Here is a 19,957-nt window from a genome sequence, read left to right on the forward strand (position 1 = left end):
AATAATCGTCCGACAGCCTCGTATATAGCGCTTCTCGCACCTCGTTCTCGCGGGAAGCGCTCCAATTCACAGTCTGAGATTCGATTGTCCAAGCCACGAAGTTGTTCGCGACGCAATCGTCATGACCAAAGAAATTAATGCTGGCACCAGCGTCGAAGGCTCATCCAAAACCCTCCCCCCTCAAGAGAGCAATGCGGTTGAGAATGGATCCGCTGCCCACGATTCGCCGGCTGTAAATGCGATGGAACATGTGCCTGAAACTAAGGCTTCGACTGGTGCGCCTGGGAAAGGATTAGAGAAGGAATTATTAGCTCTTCGCGATTTCGAATCTCAGCCTATGACCGCGACCAATTCAACATCCTCCAATCGATCGAATAAGGATGCTGGAGCCAACGGAATCGGTGGTGCAGCTTACGGCACTCGATCGCGCAATCGAACAGGTACATCAAGAATCAATTATGCCGAGGACAAGGAGATGGACGTGGATATTGAAATTGCAGCGGCTATGAAAGAGGGCGCAAGACCGCTCGGGTCAACGACTCTCGCCCTTCAACGTCTGCGGATAATGCGCCACCGACAACTACTGCAAAGAAGGCAACTGTTCCAGAACCAGAGCCTGTCGCAACTGCACAAAATAACAATAAGGAACCTATCCCTGGGACCTCTACGTTCTCTGCAAACCCGTCGGTACCAACAACTCAGAATTCCAAGAAAAAGAAACCTGCCCAAACCGCCGCAACTGCAACTGCATCTTCGATACAAAATGTCGTACAAAATGGTTCGTCAGTACATACAAGTGCCCCCAGAGTCAGCATGGCTGTGCATGATTCTAACATGCTGAGCTTCGATGACTGTGGGGCACGTTTAAAGGACGAGAAACTTGTAGCAGATGATGGCACTGTTCTATCAGCCAATGGTACGCATACTGAGGCCATGGATCTACCAGACATTTTTCCAATCCTGTTCAAATACTAACGCATTGTCAGATCACGTGTATCTTGTTTGTGAACCTCCCGGTGAACCATACTATCTTGGTCGAATCATGGAATTCTTACATATCAATAATGACGTCAAGAAGCCCATTGACGCACTGCGACTCAACTGGTATTATCGACCTAAAGAAATTGGAAAGAAGGTTAGCGATACGCGTCAAGTGTTCGCTTCCATGCACTCCGATATCAGTCCTCTCACAGCTTTACGTGGAAAATGTCAGATCAAACACAAGGCCGAAGTCGAGAAGCTCGATGTCTTGAGAATGACGAAGGACAGCTTCTGGTACGATAAACTGTACGATCGTTACATCCATCGATATTATGATGTTATACCCGTTTTCCAGGTCATAAATGTACCTGTTTCAGTCAAGAAAGTCCTTGATGAAAGGTGGAAATATATTATTGTGGAGGTGGGGCGTGGCAAGGAGTTTACCAGCGCCGTGAAGACCTGTAAACGTTGTTGCAGATACAGTGCAAGGTGTGTATTTCTGGATCCTTAAGTATCGAACTTAGCTAACATTCTCATAGCAACGATTCTGTTGACTGTGCGGTTTGTCTGAACACCTACCACATGAGCTGTGTAAATCCGCCATTGTTGAAGAAACCCTCGCGCGGCTTTGCTTGGGCTTGTGGACCTTGCAGCAAAGCCCAAGAAAAGAAACTCGAGGCTCGTAATACCCCTAATATTACAGATGGAATCGTTGAAGCCGAAGACGATGAAATGAACGAAGACGAAGATGATCTGCCCATAGCAGTAGGTGATGCGCTTGATACGAACGGGAACACCTCATCAGACTCTCAGGATGTCGAAATGTCTATTCACCCAGGTACAGCGGAACAGGTTCATCAAGCAAGCCTATGGCTCTTTCGGTACTTGGGTATACACTGCAAAGTCGAAGATGCACTGGATTATGACGATCGTATCTATCCAAGGGCCAGCTCTCGGATTGGAAATCGTCATCAAGCCAATGTTACAGCTTGGCATGGTAGACCTGTGGAGTATGTTAAGGCTGTAGAAATAAAGAAGAAATACATCAAGGGAGGAAGCAGTAGCCACAGAAAGGATGCAAAGTTATCGAAAGAAACTATAGCCGCGCTAGAAGCCGACAAAATTGCTCGAGAAAAACGTCCGATTTGGGTTATGGATGAGCCGAATGGCTATATCAATCGGGGTGAGGATGCAAGTAATGATGATCCCAAAAATACGGCGACGTTGCTGTTTAAAATTCCAGACGTTGGCGAAGCTTCTAGCAATTCTGAACGGGGAACGGACGACAGAGTTTTATCCTTGGATGTTCCTGCGTATGAGCAATTGGTCAATGATTACATGGTTCGTGCAAAAGCAATGGCGAAGCCGTTAGGCCTGCCTGAATTTTCAACGAATCTACTCGATGTAGCTCTACAATTACTCTATTCAAAAAAATTTGATGTAGACAAAGCGCTTGATGCACTTTCAAAAACAGACAAGAAGACGTTCAAGGAGCCAGAACTAAGTCCTGCCGAGCTTAAAAAATTCGAGGACGGCGTTACCAAATTTGGGTCTGAGTGGCTTAGCATTAAAAGGCATGTGAAGACAATGAGCCCTGCTGATGTGGTACGATTTTATTATACATGGAAAAAGACGGATAAGGGAAAGCAAATATGGGGTAATTATTCAGGGCGAAAAGGCAAAAAGGAGGCCAAAAGGGCAGAGGCGGCCTTGGGGAAGTTACAGGATGACATTGCCGATGAACACGACGATTCAGCTTTTGACAACGACAAAGTTTTACAGAAGAAGAAGGGATTTCAGTGCAAATTTTGTTCCGTAAGAAGCTCGCAGAGATGGAGACGAGCTCCCAACACCCCTGTGGGTACTACTGTCCCTGAAAATTCCAATAGCAAAGGAGCTGCAAAGGAGAAAGGTAACCAACTTGTGTTGGCGTTATGTCAAAGATGTGCAGAACTTTGGCGCCGTTATGCAATACAGTATGAAGATGTTGATGAAGTAGCCAAAAAGATGGCGGCCTCAGGAGGACGATCTTCTAAACGGAAAATGGATGAAGAATATCTCAGAGAACTCAAAGCTGCAAACGAAGGGTTTGGTCAAACGGATGCTCTCCCCACTACAGCACCTATCTCGACTGCTAGCACACCCGTACCTGCACCTCCTCTAGTGCCAGCAGTGTCAGAACCGCCTAAGAAGAAAGTCAAAACCAATCCAGATAACAAAGAAGTTTCAGATTCTGCGCTTGAGAACGCCAATATAGTAGCACCCGCGCAACCAAAGAAGAAGCCAATAGTAGAGAAACCTCCTCCACCTCCGCCTCCGCCTCCAGAAGTTCCCAAGCCGAAGATTCTTCCATGTGCTATTTGCGCCCAGTTGGAACCATTAGGAGATCAGCACCTTTCCTGCAAAGATTGTAGAATGGCTGTGCATCGAAATTGCTATGGCGTTGTTGACAACCGAAGCCCCAGCAAATGGACCTGTGACATGTGTCAGAATGATAAAGATCCCAAAGTATCAATTGTAAGTTCATTCTAGTTCTTGATTATATTTGTTCTGTCACTCACGATTTTAGCAATACAAATGCATGCTTTGTCCTATAGAGTCTACAGAGCATGATTTTGTGGAACCGCCCCGTGTTTCTCACAAGAAGAAATCTGAAAAGGAGCGGGAGCGAGATCGCGTGGAGAGAGAAAATGCGCTGAAAGCTGCAGACTACTTTCGAAAGAAGCAGGAAGAATACAACAAGCCTGTCAATCCTCGGGAGCCATTGAAGCGCACAGCTAATAACAATTGGGTACATGTTACCTGTGCTGTATTTACACCCGAAGTGAAGTTCGGAGACGCGAAAGCTCTAGTTCCATCTGAAGGGATTCCATCGATCCCTTCGAGTAGGTATGATGAGGTTTGCAAAGCATGCAAGAAGAAAGGCGGTGCCTGTGTAAATTGCCATTCATGTCGAGCACCAGGTAAGATTCTAGTCACATACCCGAGTTGTCATGTTACTAATTAGCATTGCAGTGCACGTGGAATGTGCGCACCAGAATGGGTACATTCTAGGTTTCGATATCGCTCCGGTGAAGGGTTCTCGTCGCGACCAGCACAACATTGTGAACATCAATGGTGAAAATGGCGCCATGTCTGCCGCTATCTGGTGCAAAGAACATGTACCAACCAAGACTATTGTCCATCGTATGCACGACATCGTTGATGAAACGGGCCTTAATGCCTTACAACTCTATGTACAAAATTTCAAGCAGGCAGACTTGGCACTGACTGGCACAGTTCGTAAAGCGAACCTTGTCAACCAATCTACCAGAGCTGTGAGTTCTGTCAATATCCCAACACCCCAAAATCGTCGGACATCTACGGGGGCTCCTATATCGACTCCCACGACAAATAGACGTGCTTCTTTAGCATTGGTTAAAGTTGAGGATTCACCATTGAGCACTTCACTTTCGGTGCGCGACACAGAAAGAACATGTGCCACATGTAGTGTTGACATCAGCCCTAAATGGTGGCCGATGATAGAAACTACTGTTGCAACTAGCAGTCCTGCAGCTCCCTTGAACGCTATACTGGATCACGATCCTATCAAATCAGACAGCCCTGGAGTCGCCAATGGCCATTTACCTAGTGCCTCAACAGGTGAAAGAAGTGGAGTTCATGTTGCACTCGCAGTCGCAGCCTTGGATCAAAATACCAAAAAGCCGGCCCCTTTACCTACGGAGTTTCAATGCCATCAGTGCCATTGGAAGAAAATTCGAAAGCAACCTACACCAATACCGACGCCTCCACCTATGCCTATAGCCACGGTGAGCGATCGCGAGGTTTCTAGACCTCCCGCGCCCCTTCCTATACCGACTTCTACACCTATCATTGCGAATATTCCTCCGCCAGAGCTTGAGCGCAATCATACGCCGCATCAATACCCATGGCCGCCCCAACCTCCATCGTATCCGTCCAACACCCCGTACAACAGCTGGCTTCGTCAATCTCCAGTCCCAACGAATATCGCTGCTGTACATCAAGTCAATGGCAATCATTCGCCAAGGATGCCTGGAGTTGCGCCACAACTGGGAGGGCAACCTCACAATCGTCAGCCTGTGCAAGGTCTACAGCCATCCCCTCATCAAAACGGACGTTTGCCCAACGGTTATCCGCCCTCTCCTCATCGACTTCCTGGACCTCCACCCATGCATATGCAGAATGGAAGCTACGGATCATATGCTTCTAATAGACCCCCTCCTCATCATTTGATAAATGGCGGACCGCCTCCTCGTGCCCCGGAGCATCCTTTCTCGCAACACAGTGCGCCGATGCATTCTCGACCGTATGGTGTACCACATGGACTACCACACGGACCACCACACGGTAGTCCACAGCTCAACCGGCAATTAAATGGACTGCCTCCCCCACCCAATGGACTTCCTCCGCCGAATGGTCTCCCTCCTCCGTTAAATGGCGTGAGACCGAATAACAACCAGGTCAATGGGGGAGCAAGCGCGAGTCCATCACTAGCAAATTTACTCTCTTGAAGAAAGGGCAGAGTAGTCATACAAGCATGCATAGTATTTACGTCTTTTGTCACACTTCTGTTACATGTTTACATTCATCTCTTTCATGTATTGTATGATTCCAATGTTTAACTTGAGGCGTTTTACGGAGGTCATATCTTCTTTCAGGAGCGTGGCGTTTGAGACAACCACAATGTAAAATAGATTATTGCACATTGACCGAGGTGGGAAATTAGAATCGGTCATGGCAACGTGAGACGACTTATTCAACAACAGGAGGGTATTCTACAAAGGATGCCACCCATATAAACAACTATATGTACATCCCTTGTATGAGGAGTTAGTTTCGTGAAAATGTAATGTACCAAAATGTTGAAAGCATTGCATTATGGATAACTTGTGGCCAGCGTGTTTATGTTGCTTGCATCATGTCATTTATGTCACGCCATTGGATAACCACTCGCCATGAGCTTCTGAAGATTACATCTGAATATTGTAAATTTTGCTATTAGAAAGTTTTAAATTATTGAATTGTGCACTTGGAAGGTAAGCCACATGGGCCTTCCTTGTCTTTGGGCCTAGTTTCTCCTTTGTCTGCTTTAAGGTTTGCTTGTTGGATATTTTTGGGTTCTCCATTGCTATCTGCCAAAATTGATTCTGACTTTACTTCTTCATTGTTTGTGACGGAACCCTGTTGATGAGGGTTAGCAGTGTGAATCAATTGTGATCGTTGACTGTTGTCTTCGGGTTCACTTACATCTAGTCACGCGAAGTTGACTTTGCTAATGGTCTTTCCGAATTCCTCGCCTTGAATGGTAGCAAGTTCTAACTCGAGAGCAGAGGGTGATCGAGATCCATCGGCGCCCTACAAAATATCAGTCCTATATCCTCACTCATGCAGTATACCCCAACACAATCCTCTCAGACAGATAGAAAAAAGACTCACAGCGAAAGTTCCGGCACCCCATGGGGAACCACCTCTAACCTCTTCCAAATTTGCGAGTTGTGGGAACGACTTTGCATAACCCAATGGAACATAGATGATGCCGTGATGAGCTAATGTTGAGAGAGAAGCAAGAACGGTGCTTTCTTGTCCACCACCTGGAGTGCCGGTGGAAACGAAGATTCCGGCGAATTTTCCCCAGTAGCCTCCGGTTTGCCATTGGCTACCGGTAGCATCCCAGAAAGCTTTCCATTGGGCGGGGAAGTTACCGTATCTGGTTGGGATACCGAAGAGGAATGCGTCCTGGGCTGTGTCAGCTGGGTGGATACGGGGTGTGGGAGTGGGATGGGATTGAAAGCTTGGGTTGAGTATGGTTTTATGGTTCAAAGTGGATTGGCAAGACTTACATAGTTTGCAAGAGTCTTTGGGTCGATGACTGGAATGTCGGATTTTGCAGGAGCGTGCATCTTAGCCAAGACCTCTTGAGGAAGAGTCTCTGGGACTCTATTTGGTGAATTAGTATTGAGGGTTTTAGATTTCTTTCGAACATGATAGTTTGAAACTTACTGGAAGAGATCGGCTTCAATTCCGGCTTTCCTGAGACCTGCTTGTTCGGCCTCGGCAAGCTTTTGAATGTGGCCATACATGGAGTACTGTGGGAGGCACGGTGATTAGTATCATGGTATTTGCTCAGGTGGAAGGAATTTGAAAGACTATCAACCATGGGTTCATGTGGAATGTAGCGTGTGAACATTTTATACGAATGGCTGGATAAGATTGAACCAACAGAACATGAAGAGAACTCGAGGAGTCTAGTCTTTTCGTTCTGTACAATAACGGGGACATAGAGAAGTACTTACGAAAACGATAGCTACTTTAGGAGCCATGATGAGAGGTTTGATAGAGAATTAATTGAGAGAAGGAAGATTGATATGAACAGTGCGAGTATGAGTATGAGAGAGACTTGGACGGAGAGAAGCTTGAAGATTGAATGATGAGGAATAAAGAAAAGACTCGAATAGATGGGAAAGTCTCTCCCTTCTTATATGCATTCATACATCCCTTCATTCATTCATTCATCATCAATATTGACTTTCGGTTGGGGAAAGTCAAAGAGGCAATTGAGGGGTTAGAGATAGCTACCAAGTACGAGTATCTGATGCATTACTAGGGTTCCATGAGGTAATTGCACCTCGGAATATATTGAGATTTCCATAAACGCATTAGTGAGTTGATTACAGATGCTTTAATAAGTGGTTGGTTAATCAAATTTGGCATATAGAAAAGCAGACAAGGAGAATTAGATTAATTAGATTGGTTGTCAATTATGAAAACATTACCATAGCTTCAAGTAAGCAATTGGTAAAAAGTCTCCAGGTACTCGAGTAGATTACCGATGGATGTTAAAGCTTCTTCCTCTCTTTACAAATACCTCATTACCTGGGGTAGTATGATACTGAGAGTTTTCCCCGTTTGCGTCTGCCAAGACCTGTCCAAGGCTTAGGTAATCCCGCTGCATTGACCCCCTCACGTTTCTCACCCTCATCACGCTTTCTCAATTTGGTTAACGTACTTCACTTATTACATATCAATTGGAATGTCGAATTTTCGAAAATCCCCCAATGCACATATCATTCTTTAATGCGAGGACCTTTCGCAGCTACAATGCTATTGTTCCATTCCCTTCCTTAAGTACTAGAAGATGCATTGCCAGTTTTTCGTCTCGTTTCACTCTGTCATCATCTACTCGCAATAATGTCATTTATTTCAGACCTCAACTTTTTCATCGAGGAAAGAAAACGAAATCTACTTTTAATTTCAATGATCTTCCTCATGGCCTAGATTTGAGGCCCTTGGAACCTTTGGATTTGGAGCAATCACTTATTAAGGATACATCTCTAGAAAGAGTTTCCTTGGAATTTTTTGAAGATGTCCAGGATTTACTTCAAGAGACTGTGCCAGCCACAGCTGAATCTGAAGAACGGCGACTATCCGCAACTTCAGACTCTGTTGAAGATGACACAAAGAAAGCAAAGCCATCAAGGAGAACCAGGCGCATAGAGGGTTTGCCCCAAGGTTTGATTATTCTTGACCCCGAATCCTCAGAGATACAAGAATCACAGGTTACTCCATCTTCGTCAACAGGCGAGAAAAGTTCCAAAAAAGCCAAGACATCAGGTGAAGTAGAACTTCCCCAAGGATTACTTCCGCTGGAGCCATTGGAAATTGAGAATGAACCACCACCATATCCAACCGTGATCATGCAGGCCAGGAACAATATGCTCAAGTTTGAGAACTGTGTGGTTATAACACGTGTTGGAGGGTTCTACGAATTATATTTTGAGCATGCCGATGAATTTGGCCCGCTTCTGGGTCTTAAGGTTTCCCACAAGAAAACAAACGCTGGACCTGTGTCGATGGTAAGTCTTCATCATGATGTCTTCTTATTATGTAATAACGCTAGATAGGCTGGGTTTCCTTTTCATCAACTTGATCGTTATTTGAAGATACTTGTTCAAGATTTAAATCGATATGTTGCTATATCGGAAGAATTTCCAAATGATATTTCGGACAAGGTAAAATCTGGAGGGCTGATGCATGATCGAAGAGTCTCACGTGTTGTTACACCTGGTACTCTCATTGATGAAGGTTTCATGGACCCTCTTTCGAACAACTATGTACTGGCAATACACATTCAGCACGGTGATACAATTGATGCTATTGAATATGAGAGGCATCATAAATCAATCGGTTTGGCTTGGCTGGATCTATCAACTGGTCATTTCTTCACCCAAAAGTCATCGCTTTCACAACTTCCTTCCTTCCTGGCCCGTATAGCTCCACGCGAAATTGTATTGAATGAAGAGATGCAATCTATGAAAAGTCACGAAATATTTACCATTCTGACCGACGAACACCATATGATCACTTACGCATCGCTTTCAGAGGTGAAGCCTATATCCGAGTGGACCCCCATGCTAGAATCGGCAGTTTCACCATTCTCGATAGACACCTTCACGGAGGAAGAGATATCGGCTGGCAGTTGCTTACTTCATTATGTTGAAACAAGATTACAAAGTACGAACATGAAACTTCAACCTCCTGTACGCCAGCTGAATGTCATGGGAATCGACAAGAATACTATGAGAGCTCTAGAGATCAAGAAGACCATCAAGGAAGACGTCTTCAGTGGTAGTTTGTTACACACAATCCGACGTACAGTCACAAAAGGAGGTGCAAGACTGTTGGAGAATTGGCTCGGTAAATTTTGTTTCTCTCAATAATTTGGTGTTCGTCAAAGGCTGACGAAAAGGATAGCATCACCTTCAACATCTCTGGATGTGATAAACTCTCGGCTCGATCTCGTGACATACATGCTTGAAAATGAGAATCTTCGAGACCGAGTAACCACTCTCCTGAAACGCAGCCATGATTCCCATCGTCTACTGCAAAAGTTTGCGTTTGGTAGAGGAGATGGCGATGATCTTTTAGATTTAGCAAGCACGATACATGCCACTCGAGATTTGGCATTCGCACTCGAAGTTCATAATGCGACGCCCAAGCCTTGCATACAAGAACTACTTACTCGTATTCACCTCAAAGACCCAATGGAACTCGCCCAAGCAATCACAGAAGCCATTGACGAAGAAGGTCTAGTTCAGCAACATCGTATTGAAGAAGGCGAGAGTGGAGAGATGCAAGCATTGGCCGAAGCAATCGTCGCCTCGGAAGGAAACACAGAAGAAACATCCATCCTTCGGAAGAGCAACCGCAAGAAACCTACCAGCCTTCGCGAATATTACAACCAGGAAAGTGAAGCCTGGATCATGAAACCAAGCGCCACGCCAGCCCTCAAACGTCTCCACACAGAATTATCTTCTCTAGCAAATCAAAAGACCGCCCTGGCAGCTTCTCTCTGCGACCGTCTCGGCGCAACAAGTCTCACCCTTCGCTTCACCCCCGGTCTCGGTCACATCTGCCACGTTAAAGGGAGAGATATAAGTCTGGACATGCCCGAAGCCCGCACCATTAGCTCAAGCAAAAGTACCCGTTCTCTTCACCATCCCGAATGGTCATTCCTGGGTCAAGAAATCGATCAATGTCGCATCCACATTCGAGCCGAAGAACAGCGATTGTTTTACAAACTTCGCGAACTGGCTATTACCAATCTCGTGAAACTTCGACGTAATGCGGCTGTACTGGATGAAATTGATATCGCGTGTTCATTTGCTACATTGGCGAATGGAAGAGGTTGGACTCGTCCTATCCTCAATACGAGTTCTGCGCACAAAATTATTGGCGGGAGACACCCTACTGTTGAGACTGGATTAGAGGAAGAAGGTCGAAGTTTTATTTCCAATGATTGTCTGGTGGGAGACGTTCATAAAGCATGGTTAGTCACAGGACCAAATATGGCTGGCAAAAGTACTTTTCTGCGTCAAAATGCATTGATTACGGTTCTTGCACAAGTCGGATCATATGTACCTGCTGAATACGCAGAGATGGGGATTGTAGATCATATTTTCAGTCGTGTTGGGTCTGCAGATAATCTCTACCGAGATCAATCGACATTCATGGTGGAGATGTTGGAGAGTGCGATGATCCTCAAAAATGCGACTTCACGATCATTCGTCATCATGGACGAAATTGGTAGAGGAACAACACCAACTGACGGTGTGGCCGTAGCCTTTGCATGTTTGCACCATCTTTACCATGTAAATAAATGCAGGGCATTATTCGCGACACATTTCCACGCATTGGTGGATTTGATAGAAATGAACAATATGGACGCGGTGGGCTTCTATTGTACGGATGTGGAAGAGGATGGGAACACAGATGGAGCATTTAGATATAGGTATAGATTGAAGGAGGGTATCAACAGACAGAGTCACGCTCTCAAGGTTGCTAAATTGGCTGGATTGCCGAGGGAAGCCATTGAGGTTGCTAGGCAGATATTGGAAAAAGATGTAAATCCTGAATAGATAGTCAGTAATTGATCACGACCACAAGTATTTGTATAAAATAATGATAAATATTGAAAGCATTCAGGAAAAAATTAGAGTGTTGTTGTTTTTAATCTTCAATGTGCGCATGCACTCGGGGTTAAAAAGCTATGATTTATTCATCACAAAGCTCGAAAAAATTATAGGGTATATGAAGAAATAGCGACGAACCTTTTGGAGTTGATATATTTGTGATGTTCACATCACATTTCATTGTCATACCACGATACACATGCTTGGGCTTGTTAAGTTTTTTCATTTTTCCAGAGTCAAGATACTTGGATGACAACTAGATAATCTTGATGTTTCTTTATATATCCTTTCAGACATACAGTGAGTTCATTTCAGATATATCATTGACGAATTTAGTCGAACATTCCTCCGAATCCCTCATCAGCGGACTCCTCAGCCTCGGACTCCTCCTTCTTAGCCTCCTCAGCAGCAGCAGCAGCTGGGGCAGCCTCAGTAGCGGCAGGTCCGGCACTGGCGTAGGCCTCTGGGTTGGCAATTCGGTCCTTCAACTCATCAATCTCAGACCAGCTGTAGTCGGTTGAGATGGCAACGGCCAAAACCTTCTTGTAGCTGTTGACAACAGAGTGCATAACAGATGGAAGGGTTGGGAAGTTGGCAGCCAAGGAGATAGCAGCGATGGTGGTGATAGCACTGCTGAAAGCCTTGAGAAGTTGGGACTCCTCGATGTCGAGAACACTTGGTGGGAAAGTGTTACCAGCATCGTAAACTTGGGAGATACCCATACCGTATGTGAACGGAGAGATGTTCAACATGTTGAGAAGGGTAGCCTCGGAAGCTCCGACCTTGGAACCAGCCTCAACGAGCTTCAAGTCTGCGGTAATTTCAATGGTACCACGGGCAATCTTGGTTGGGACACCGAGAGCTTGGAAGAAAGAGGTCTTTCCTGGTTCCATACCGGTGTTACCGGCTGGGACGTAGACATCAGCTGGGGCAACGGCACCAGCTCTGGCTGGAGCAGCGACCTTGTTGTCGAGAATCTTGTCACGGATGGTCTTGAGGTCTTGGTTGGTGAAAACGAAACCGACGTTACCCTTGACGAAAGGAAGGAGACGCTCGTATTCTGGGTTGTCGCCAACGAAGCCCTTGACGGCACGGCGGACCTATTCAATCACAAAAATTAGTTTTCCGAGCGCGCCAACAATAGCAGAATCCATCGATCCCGAGTAAACGTACCATGGTGTTCTTTCCCATCAAGACAACACCCTCACCACGGAGAGATCCACGGATCTCGTGCATTTGTTGAGAGCTGACATTGTCGACGGTGACGATGAAGATGGACTTGTACTCCTCGAGTAAGCCCTTGAGCTTATCGAAGTAGCCGGCCTTGTTTTCGGATTTGCCCCCCATATCTTCTTATTTGTGAAGTTAGGTGATTTAAGGACAAATTTATTATGTTGGAGTTGAGGATTTGTTCTTCGTGGAAGAATTGTGATTGTCGCGAAGTAAATCAAAATTCGAAAAAAAGATCCATTTGATGAGTTTGACGAATTGCTAGAATGTGGGAGCCGCTAGTGCTTAGCGCAATCTGGCATGCGAAAATATATTTTGATTGGTTGAGAAGCTCAGACCCTTGTTGGTAAATAAATTCGAGATATCTGGATAAATATTTTGTATTTTTTTGGGTATTCATTGGTATTTTGATATACGAATAGCCACTTCAAGGACAAAATTGTTTTTCCGTTTATAACCTATTTACTTGATCGGGAGGCCAAGTCAGTCTATCAAAAAAGATGTCGAAACTCAGAACACCATACCAATGCCTCAAACAATGTGGTAACTATCTCGTAGCAGCTCGAGGCTCAAGCATAGATACCTTTGATATTAAAGATGGTTCATACCTTTCAACGTGGAAGTCTCCAGTGCCAGAAAGTACGAATGCATTGAAGACAACTGGAGAAGAGACGCAAACCAAAAGTGAGGAGCAGAACCCAGAAACATCTACTCCAGATGCCCCATTGGAATCGCCAACCCCGCCAGCAAAGAGACGGAAGTTGTCCATTAGCGAGGAAAAGGAAGAGAAGATTTTTGTCGTACAGCAATTGAAGAAAAAGGCGAAGAATACACCACCAAAGACTGTTGAACCTTCACCCATTACTGCTTTAAATATCACAAAAGACCTCCAGCACGTGATTGCAGTTACTGGCGAGGACAAAACTATCAGAGTGTTGGCATGGGACGATACAGTAGGCAAAGGATTAAAACAGATTAGTGATCGGTAGGGACTGTCTGCTTTCAAAACGTGACTCTGACTGACGATTTTAGCACTATGCCTAAACGGCCTTGTGCTCTTGCCACTACCGATGACTGTAGTACCATAATCAGCGCCGATAAATTTGGAGATGTGTTTTCTCTTCCTCTCATCCCGTCTCCTTCAGTTCCATCCGCTAAAGAAGATGTTTCTACTGAAAAGCAAGCCCCAAAGAAGTTCCAGCCTTCAGCCAGTGCCTTGACAGTGCATTCCGTACGCAACTTAAAAGCTCTTGAGGCTCAAAAGAAACAGACCAACAAAGTGTCCGAGAAAACTGGTCCAGATTTTGAGCACAAACTTCTACTTGGACATGTTTCAATGTTAACGGATATCGTGACGGCTTCCGTGTCAGGTCGCCACTACATTCTTACAGCTGATCGTGATGAGCATATTCGTGTTAATCGTGGAATTCCTCAATCGCACGTCATTGAGGGATTCTGTCTCGGACACGTTGAATATGTTAGTCGTTTATGTATCCCTTCTACAAAACCAGAAATTCTTATTTCTGGTGGTGGAGACGACGACCTACACGTCTGGAACTGGCTCGATGGATCTTTACTATCGAAAGTAAATCTCAAGTCTCAAATTGAAGCATTTGGTTCAGAAACCACCAAAGACGAACCCGAGACCGAGTCTAAGAAGGTTGCAGTAACGGGTATTTATCACGTCAAAGACGAAACATCTGATCGAGATATCATCGTAGTTACATCTGAAGGGCAAGTTTCATCATCCTACCCACCAAGAGCCCAAACTGAACTCAAGCTAACAAAGTCCCAGTGTCCCTGCCGCCTTCGTTCATACTCTCACGCCTTCTAACCAACTCGTACATACCCAAACCATCACCCTACCAGGCAATGCGCTCTCTTGCACCCTCAGCAATCCTACCCCATCATCTCCATTCTCCCTCATAATCTCCATCGACAACATCCACGAATCCGGTTCCATCATCGCCGTAAAGGACGACAACTCACCCGTCGCAAGTCCTCTACAATTCTTCAAATACGAAAATGAGAAATTCGTTAATGTGCAATTGGAAGGATTTGTATCGCAAGATAGCGAGGGGATTTTGGATGCGGAGAAGAAGAATAAGTTGGGTGGTCTCTTGTATAATATTGGAAATTTGAGAAAAATGGAGGATGAGGAATAAGTTCACGCATGTTTGTTAGCTAGCTTACTGATCAATTGAATGGAAAAAATACACAAACCATATCTTGACGTCATACACAATTCGGCCAAAAACAATAACAATAATCTACCATCCTCCGACTGACATCAAAATTCCTATTCCATAGATTCACTCTCCTCCTCCCCACAAAAACACAAAAGCACAAAATTTCCCTCCTCCAAAACAAAGTCATCATCACTCGCGAGATTCACTCACCCCCCCCCCCCCACAAAAACTCTATTCCTCCAACAACCAAAAAGGCAAAAAACCATGTTATACATGGGAAAACCCTCTCTGATATGAGGATTTTATTACTAGCAGAACCCTTCGAAATGGGGTCAATTCTGTCCGTAATCTATCAAACATCCCACCCATCCGAAGATGGTTAAAACGCAGTGGATGTAAGTCAGTTGTGTAGACCACTGCGCCAGGTCGTACGATGAGATGTTTGATGAAGGAACTGAGAAGGTTAGGGTATTTGTCTGACAGGTAGATTGGTTAAGAGAGAATGGATGGGTGAAAGTGTAGTGTGATGTTTGTATGGCATGATATGCATTTTTGGTTGGGATGATTTGGATATTGGGGATTGGGTGTGATGGTGACGGTTAGATGTGACATTCAAAGAGGTGACGAGGCTTAGATCATTGTTAATAATTGGAATGGAAAATGATATTAATATATGACATTGGAATATAGTATGAAGAGGTTGTTGGGTAGTTTGATTTAACATGTTGATTGTCTACGAAATGACCGTAAGACGTCTATAGACTCCGGGGTATAACTCTATTGAATTGACAAAGCTTTAAATACTACTCAATATAGCCTTCTTTCTTCTTCTCAAGTCTGATTTTTAGTTTTTGCCTCCATTTAGCCACCGCCTTTCTCACTGCATCCGCAACCTCTGGGCCTTCCGCCTCTTCAATAACATCCAGAACCCATCTCACTCTTTCTGTTCGACCCCACTTTTCATTCCTCACATCCGCAATGATGCCCACCTGTGTAATCGCCCTTGAGATTTCCGACGCCGGTTTAACCTTATGCGCACGAAGATAGTGCCAACATTGTGTCACATTACGAAGAGCTTGTCTGGGATGCTCGATATTTTGATGTGCAAACGCTGTTGCCATTTCATGTATAAGTTGAATTCGTGCTTGTGAAAGAATCTCTGGTGATGGGGCTTTTCGTCTCCACTTTGGCATTGCTGCGTATATTGGAGCATCCAATGCGGCCCAGATTCCCTCGCTTCCGTGATATACCATTGTAGCAAACAAAGGCGCACACTTCTCAGGCTCGATCTCACCTATGCAATGTTGCATGTATATATTATACGCAGCTTGAAGATCTACGAGAGTCGTTGTGTTGATGAGGTCTGCTAGGACTTTGGAATTTATCCGCAAGTTGAACATTTTTGACTGCCTTAGCACTGCGTGTATGTGGCCGAACGCTTGTATATCTCGGAGAAAACCAAATAGATCTTGTATCTTCTCGTCGCTCAACTGTCCGTACTCTTTTAAAGTCCACAGAAGCCACCCAAAGGATGAGGGAGAATGAAGGGTCTTGATCTTGAAGGTGTCGATGACTACGCTGCTGTTTGTTAAAGCGCCCTGACTAGCCCAACGAGTTAGAACAAGCTCAGACATCTGGCGCCATGTCAAAGTATATTCCTTGGTGTCCAGATTGAACGGGCTGAGATCTTGTTGCTGCAATAATTTGAATGCCTCTGTGAACATTGAACTGTCGATGTTTTTCAATCTGGAAAGCACAGAAAGCCAATTTAATCGTGTCCTGTGGGATTGAGCAAGGTAGTCTTTGAGCCCCGATACACTCTTCTGGTCCCAGAAAGTTGTAGAACAGATGACACCCGAATGAGATCTGATCAGAACAGAAGTTATCTCGTTAGGTAAATTGTTAAGAGTTCGGCTCATCACATCAATGGAGTGCCTTTGAGGCAAAAACATGTTTTCCGCAGACCACAATTCTGTGCTGGCAGTGGAAAGATTCGTAGATGCTTGAATTAGGATTTCTCGAACGCGTTTCAACAGCTCAGGCGTTTCCTTGCCTCGATTGGACCACATTAGCATTCGGAGGTGGTTAATACTTCGTTGTGAGGATATCAAAGATGTCTCTGATTCCGTCAAGAATTTGTTTCTATTTGTTGGAGCAGTCATTTTTCGGAGCCAGCTTAATGACCACTTATTGAATATAGACAAAATATTGTCTACATTACTACCCAATTGAACTGCGGATAACGAAGGAAGTATTTCAGAAACCAGAAGTTGTGTTTCATTGGTGCTTGGGAGATCTGCAATCAACGACAAATATTCTGCTATGACTTCCGAATCAAAATCGGCGGGCGTGAGAACTTTACAAGACACAATGCCATCCCAGACTTGTCTATAGAAAGCAAGCAGTTTTTTAGCTGCATCAGCATCTCCTCCACAAAAAAAATCTTCCGTCTTGGGACTTTGTCTGCTACAACCTTTAGCGTTGGAGTAAGAGCCGCTATGAATATCCACGAGAACATTTGTAACAGTTCGAAGTGAGTTAGACAGCAGATCGCTAGTAACTAGCCCAAGAGTAAGACTCTGCTGGAGTCTTTTACCAAACGATATGCAAAGCTTTAAAGCTTTCTTCGGTCCAATCAACTGTTGATGCCGACCCTTCTTCTTTTCCGTATTCCAGTCCGCTTTCAACTCATTAGATTCTCGATGATTTAGCTCTACTGCCATTTCAAAATCGTGAAAATGGTCTTGGATATGCCTTTCCTGTCGCAAGATATCATAGCCTTTCTCGCTCGAGTCTTCCGCAATTACAGGCTCCATAGAAACGTCCGCAGGTTCTTCGGGCATAGGAGTCCAATTGGTCAACCAAGATGGTAAAGCTGGCGGATGCTTTGATTGTTCCGTGATTCGAGGTGTTGGAGCCTCCCACTGCGATTCAATCTTCTCTGGCCCCCATGATGAGCACCACAAAGCCCCCGGATCGTACATTGAACCCTGTGTCATCTCTGTGGCATATGCCATTCTTCTCCTCCCCAATCTTCTTCTGCTTTCCAACGGGCCAGGCACTGAGCTTCCATGTCGACGTATTGTATTCGAGGCACCGCAGAAGCGTTGGAATGCATTGCAAAGATCCTCCTCAGAGACCCATACACATTCAAAGGATGTTGTGAGATGTTTGAGCCTTCGACAGGAAGTCGATGGGCGAGGGAGCATCGCTCGTTGAAAAATATGCCAGCCGCGTTAATGCTTTGCGATTCGACATTGGTGAGGTATTGAAATCAGATCTTTTTGGAGCAGAATGGCATGCTCTATATTCTTCATGCGCAAGATATCGTACAGTGAGAATGACTCCAGCGGAAGCTTTATCATTGGAGTTTGGGTATCATTAATTCGTACATAGCGAATAATAATTGAAATGCAACGGATCAACAGTTTTTCCAGAGCTCCCTCGTCCCTGTTAATTTTGTGGATCTCGAAGCTCACGTTTGGGGGGTGAAAATGAAACCCCGAAGGGACCATGGGAATTAGGCAATAGTAATAGTAAGAAAATAAATAGACCAAGGTTCATATAAACCTTATACTTCAATTAGATTTCTTCCTAACTTCTCCTTGGACTTATTGTCAACCTTATTGTTTGACGCAATCTCAGACGTTTGTATCTTGTACATTTGTGACGTTTTTCCAGCAAAAGAGTCCCCTCATCTGGTTTGAGATATAAATTAGTACACCATGGAGCATCAGTTTGAACCATTACAGAACGACCTCATCCTTAGAACAGCATGGGGTAGATGCAATCATTCCTCAATCTTCAGAATGCTGATTGCTAACGAAGTCCAGGTCAGAAGGTTGAGCGCCCACCAATGTGGGTGATGCGTCAAGGTATGGCCAATGTTTGAAGTTAATGAAATTTACGAGATAGAGATAGCTAACATCTGGAAATCTTACAGCTGGACGTTACCTGCCTGAATACCACGAAGCAAAAGGAAAGAATGACTTCTTTGAATGCTGCCGCTCTCCGGAGATCGCATCGACATTAACTCTCCAGCCCATTGAACGTTTCGCCGGACTTGTCGACGCAGCTATTATATTTTCCGATATTCTCGTGATTCCTCAAGCTATGGGGATGACCGTAGAGATGGTTGACAAGAAAGGACCTCATTTTCCCGAACCTCTGGAGTCACCTGAGGACGGCCAATATGAGCGAGTTTTGAACAAGAAGGTGGATGTCGCGGCAGAATTGGACTATGTTTACAAGGCAATCACTTTGACCAGACACAAGCTAAAGGGAAGAGTACCATTATTTGGATTTTGTGGTGCTCCATGGACCCTGTTATGTTACATGGTGGAAGGTGGAGGAAGCAAGTTGTTTGTGAAGACCAAGACTTGGGTTTACAGGTATCCAGAAGCAAGTAAGGCGCTTCTTCAGAAGATCGCAGAAGTGTGTGTAGAGTATTTGGCTTTGCAAGTAAAAGCTGGTGCACAGGTAAGTTCATTGGCCGCTCACGACTTTACTTGGTCGAAACTAATGGTTATATCAGTTGGTTCAAGTTTTCGACTCGTGGGCTGCGGAATTATCCCCATCTTCTTTCAAGGAGTTCTCACGACCATATCTTGCCTATATATCGGAAAATCTACCAAAACGCTTAAAGGAGCTCGGTCTCGAGCAAGTCCCAATGGTTGTATTTGCAAAGGGAGCTTGGTATGCCTTAGATTCCTTGTGTGATTTAGGATACCAGGTAGTAGGTTTGGACTGGTTACAAGACCCCGCGGAGGCCGTTCGGATACGAGGAGACCGCCCAATTGTCTTCCAAGGCAATGCAGACCCAGGAGTTCTATATGGAACTCGTTCCGAAATCACTCGGGTAGTCGAGGAAATGGTAAATGGTTTTGGTGGAGGAAAACAAGGATGGATTGCAAATCTCGGTCATGGTTGGTATTCCCTATTCGACTGCTTTTTCTCAACTAATCCATTTTCTTCTCACAGGTATCACGCCATTCGTCAACCCCGAGGATTTGAAATTCTATTTCCAAGAGATTCACCGATTAACCAAGTGATACCCAAATCAGCAAG

The 19,957-nt window shown here is 44.9% G+C and overlaps 7 protein-coding genes across 7 annotated transcripts; 4 read left to right on the forward strand and 3 right to left on the reverse strand.

Moving 5' to 3' along the window:
- Positions 1 to 121: 121 nt before the first annotated feature.
- Positions 122 to 5,513, forward strand: EAF02_009236 (uncharacterized protein; the record flags this gene model as incomplete). Its single annotated transcript, XM_038905284.1, has 6 exons — positions 122 to 554; positions 608 to 916; positions 987 to 1,470; positions 1,521 to 3,498; positions 3,551 to 3,944; positions 3,997 to 5,513. The coding sequence occupies 6 exons, from the start codon at positions 122 to 124 to the stop codon at positions 5,511 to 5,513; spliced, it is 5,115 nt and encodes a 1,704-aa protein (XP_038754737.1).
- A 502-nt stretch (positions 5,514 to 6,015) lies between these two features.
- On the reverse strand, positions 6,016 to 7,322 carry EAF02_009237 (uncharacterized protein; the record flags this gene model as incomplete). The annotated part of the gene is made up of 6 exons (XM_038905285.1): positions 6,016 to 6,183; positions 6,271 to 6,357; positions 6,439 to 6,738; positions 6,843 to 6,939; positions 7,003 to 7,088; positions 7,296 to 7,322. The coding sequence occupies 6 exons, from the start codon at positions 7,320 to 7,322 to the stop codon at positions 6,016 to 6,018; spliced, it is 765 nt and encodes a 254-aa protein (XP_038754738.1).
- Positions 7,323 to 8,057: 735 nt separating this feature from the next.
- On the forward strand, positions 8,058 to 11,417 carry EAF02_009238 (uncharacterized protein; the record flags this gene model as incomplete). Its single annotated transcript, XM_038905286.1, has 3 exons — positions 8,058 to 8,855; positions 8,904 to 9,696; positions 9,754 to 11,417. The coding sequence occupies 3 exons, from the start codon at positions 8,058 to 8,060 to the stop codon at positions 11,415 to 11,417; spliced, it is 3,255 nt and encodes a 1,084-aa protein (XP_038754739.1).
- Positions 11,418 to 11,803: 386 nt separating this feature from the next.
- Positions 11,804 to 12,818, reverse strand: EAF02_009239 (uncharacterized protein; the record flags this gene model as incomplete). Its single annotated transcript, XM_038905287.1, has 2 exons — positions 11,804 to 12,571; positions 12,645 to 12,818. The coding sequence occupies 2 exons, from the start codon at positions 12,816 to 12,818 to the stop codon at positions 11,804 to 11,806; spliced, it is 942 nt and encodes a 313-aa protein (XP_038754740.1).
- Positions 12,819 to 13,201: 383 nt separating this feature from the next.
- On the forward strand, positions 13,202 to 14,866 carry EAF02_009240 (uncharacterized protein; the record flags this gene model as incomplete). Its single annotated transcript, XM_038905288.1, has 3 exons — positions 13,202 to 13,686; positions 13,734 to 14,435; positions 14,497 to 14,866. The coding sequence occupies 3 exons, from the start codon at positions 13,202 to 13,204 to the stop codon at positions 14,864 to 14,866; spliced, it is 1,557 nt and encodes a 518-aa protein (XP_038754741.1).
- An 827-nt stretch (positions 14,867 to 15,693) lies between these two features.
- On the reverse strand, positions 15,694 to 18,099 carry EAF02_009241 (uncharacterized protein; the record flags this gene model as incomplete). The annotated part of the gene is made up of 1 exon (XM_038905289.1): positions 15,694 to 18,099. One exon carries the CDS (start codon positions 18,097 to 18,099, stop codon positions 15,694 to 15,696), a length of 2,406 nt encoding a protein of 801 aa, XP_038754742.1.
- Positions 18,100 to 18,615: 516 nt separating this feature from the next.
- Positions 18,616 to 19,941, forward strand: EAF02_009242 (uncharacterized protein; the record flags this gene model as incomplete). Its single annotated transcript, XM_038905290.1, has 5 exons — positions 18,616 to 18,670; positions 18,724 to 18,765; positions 18,834 to 19,369; positions 19,425 to 19,815; positions 19,871 to 19,941. The coding sequence occupies 5 exons, from the start codon at positions 18,616 to 18,618 to the stop codon at positions 19,939 to 19,941; spliced, it is 1,095 nt and encodes a 364-aa protein (XP_038754743.1).
- Between the last annotated feature and the right edge of the window lie 16 nt (positions 19,942 to 19,957).

This window comes from Botrytis sinoallii (genome assembly GCF_014898435.1).
Source record: "Botrytis sinoallii strain Bc 23 chromosome Unknown BSIN_019, whole genome shotgun sequence".
NCBI lineage: Eukaryota > Fungi > Ascomycota > Leotiomycetes > Helotiales > Sclerotiniaceae > Botrytis > Botrytis sinoallii.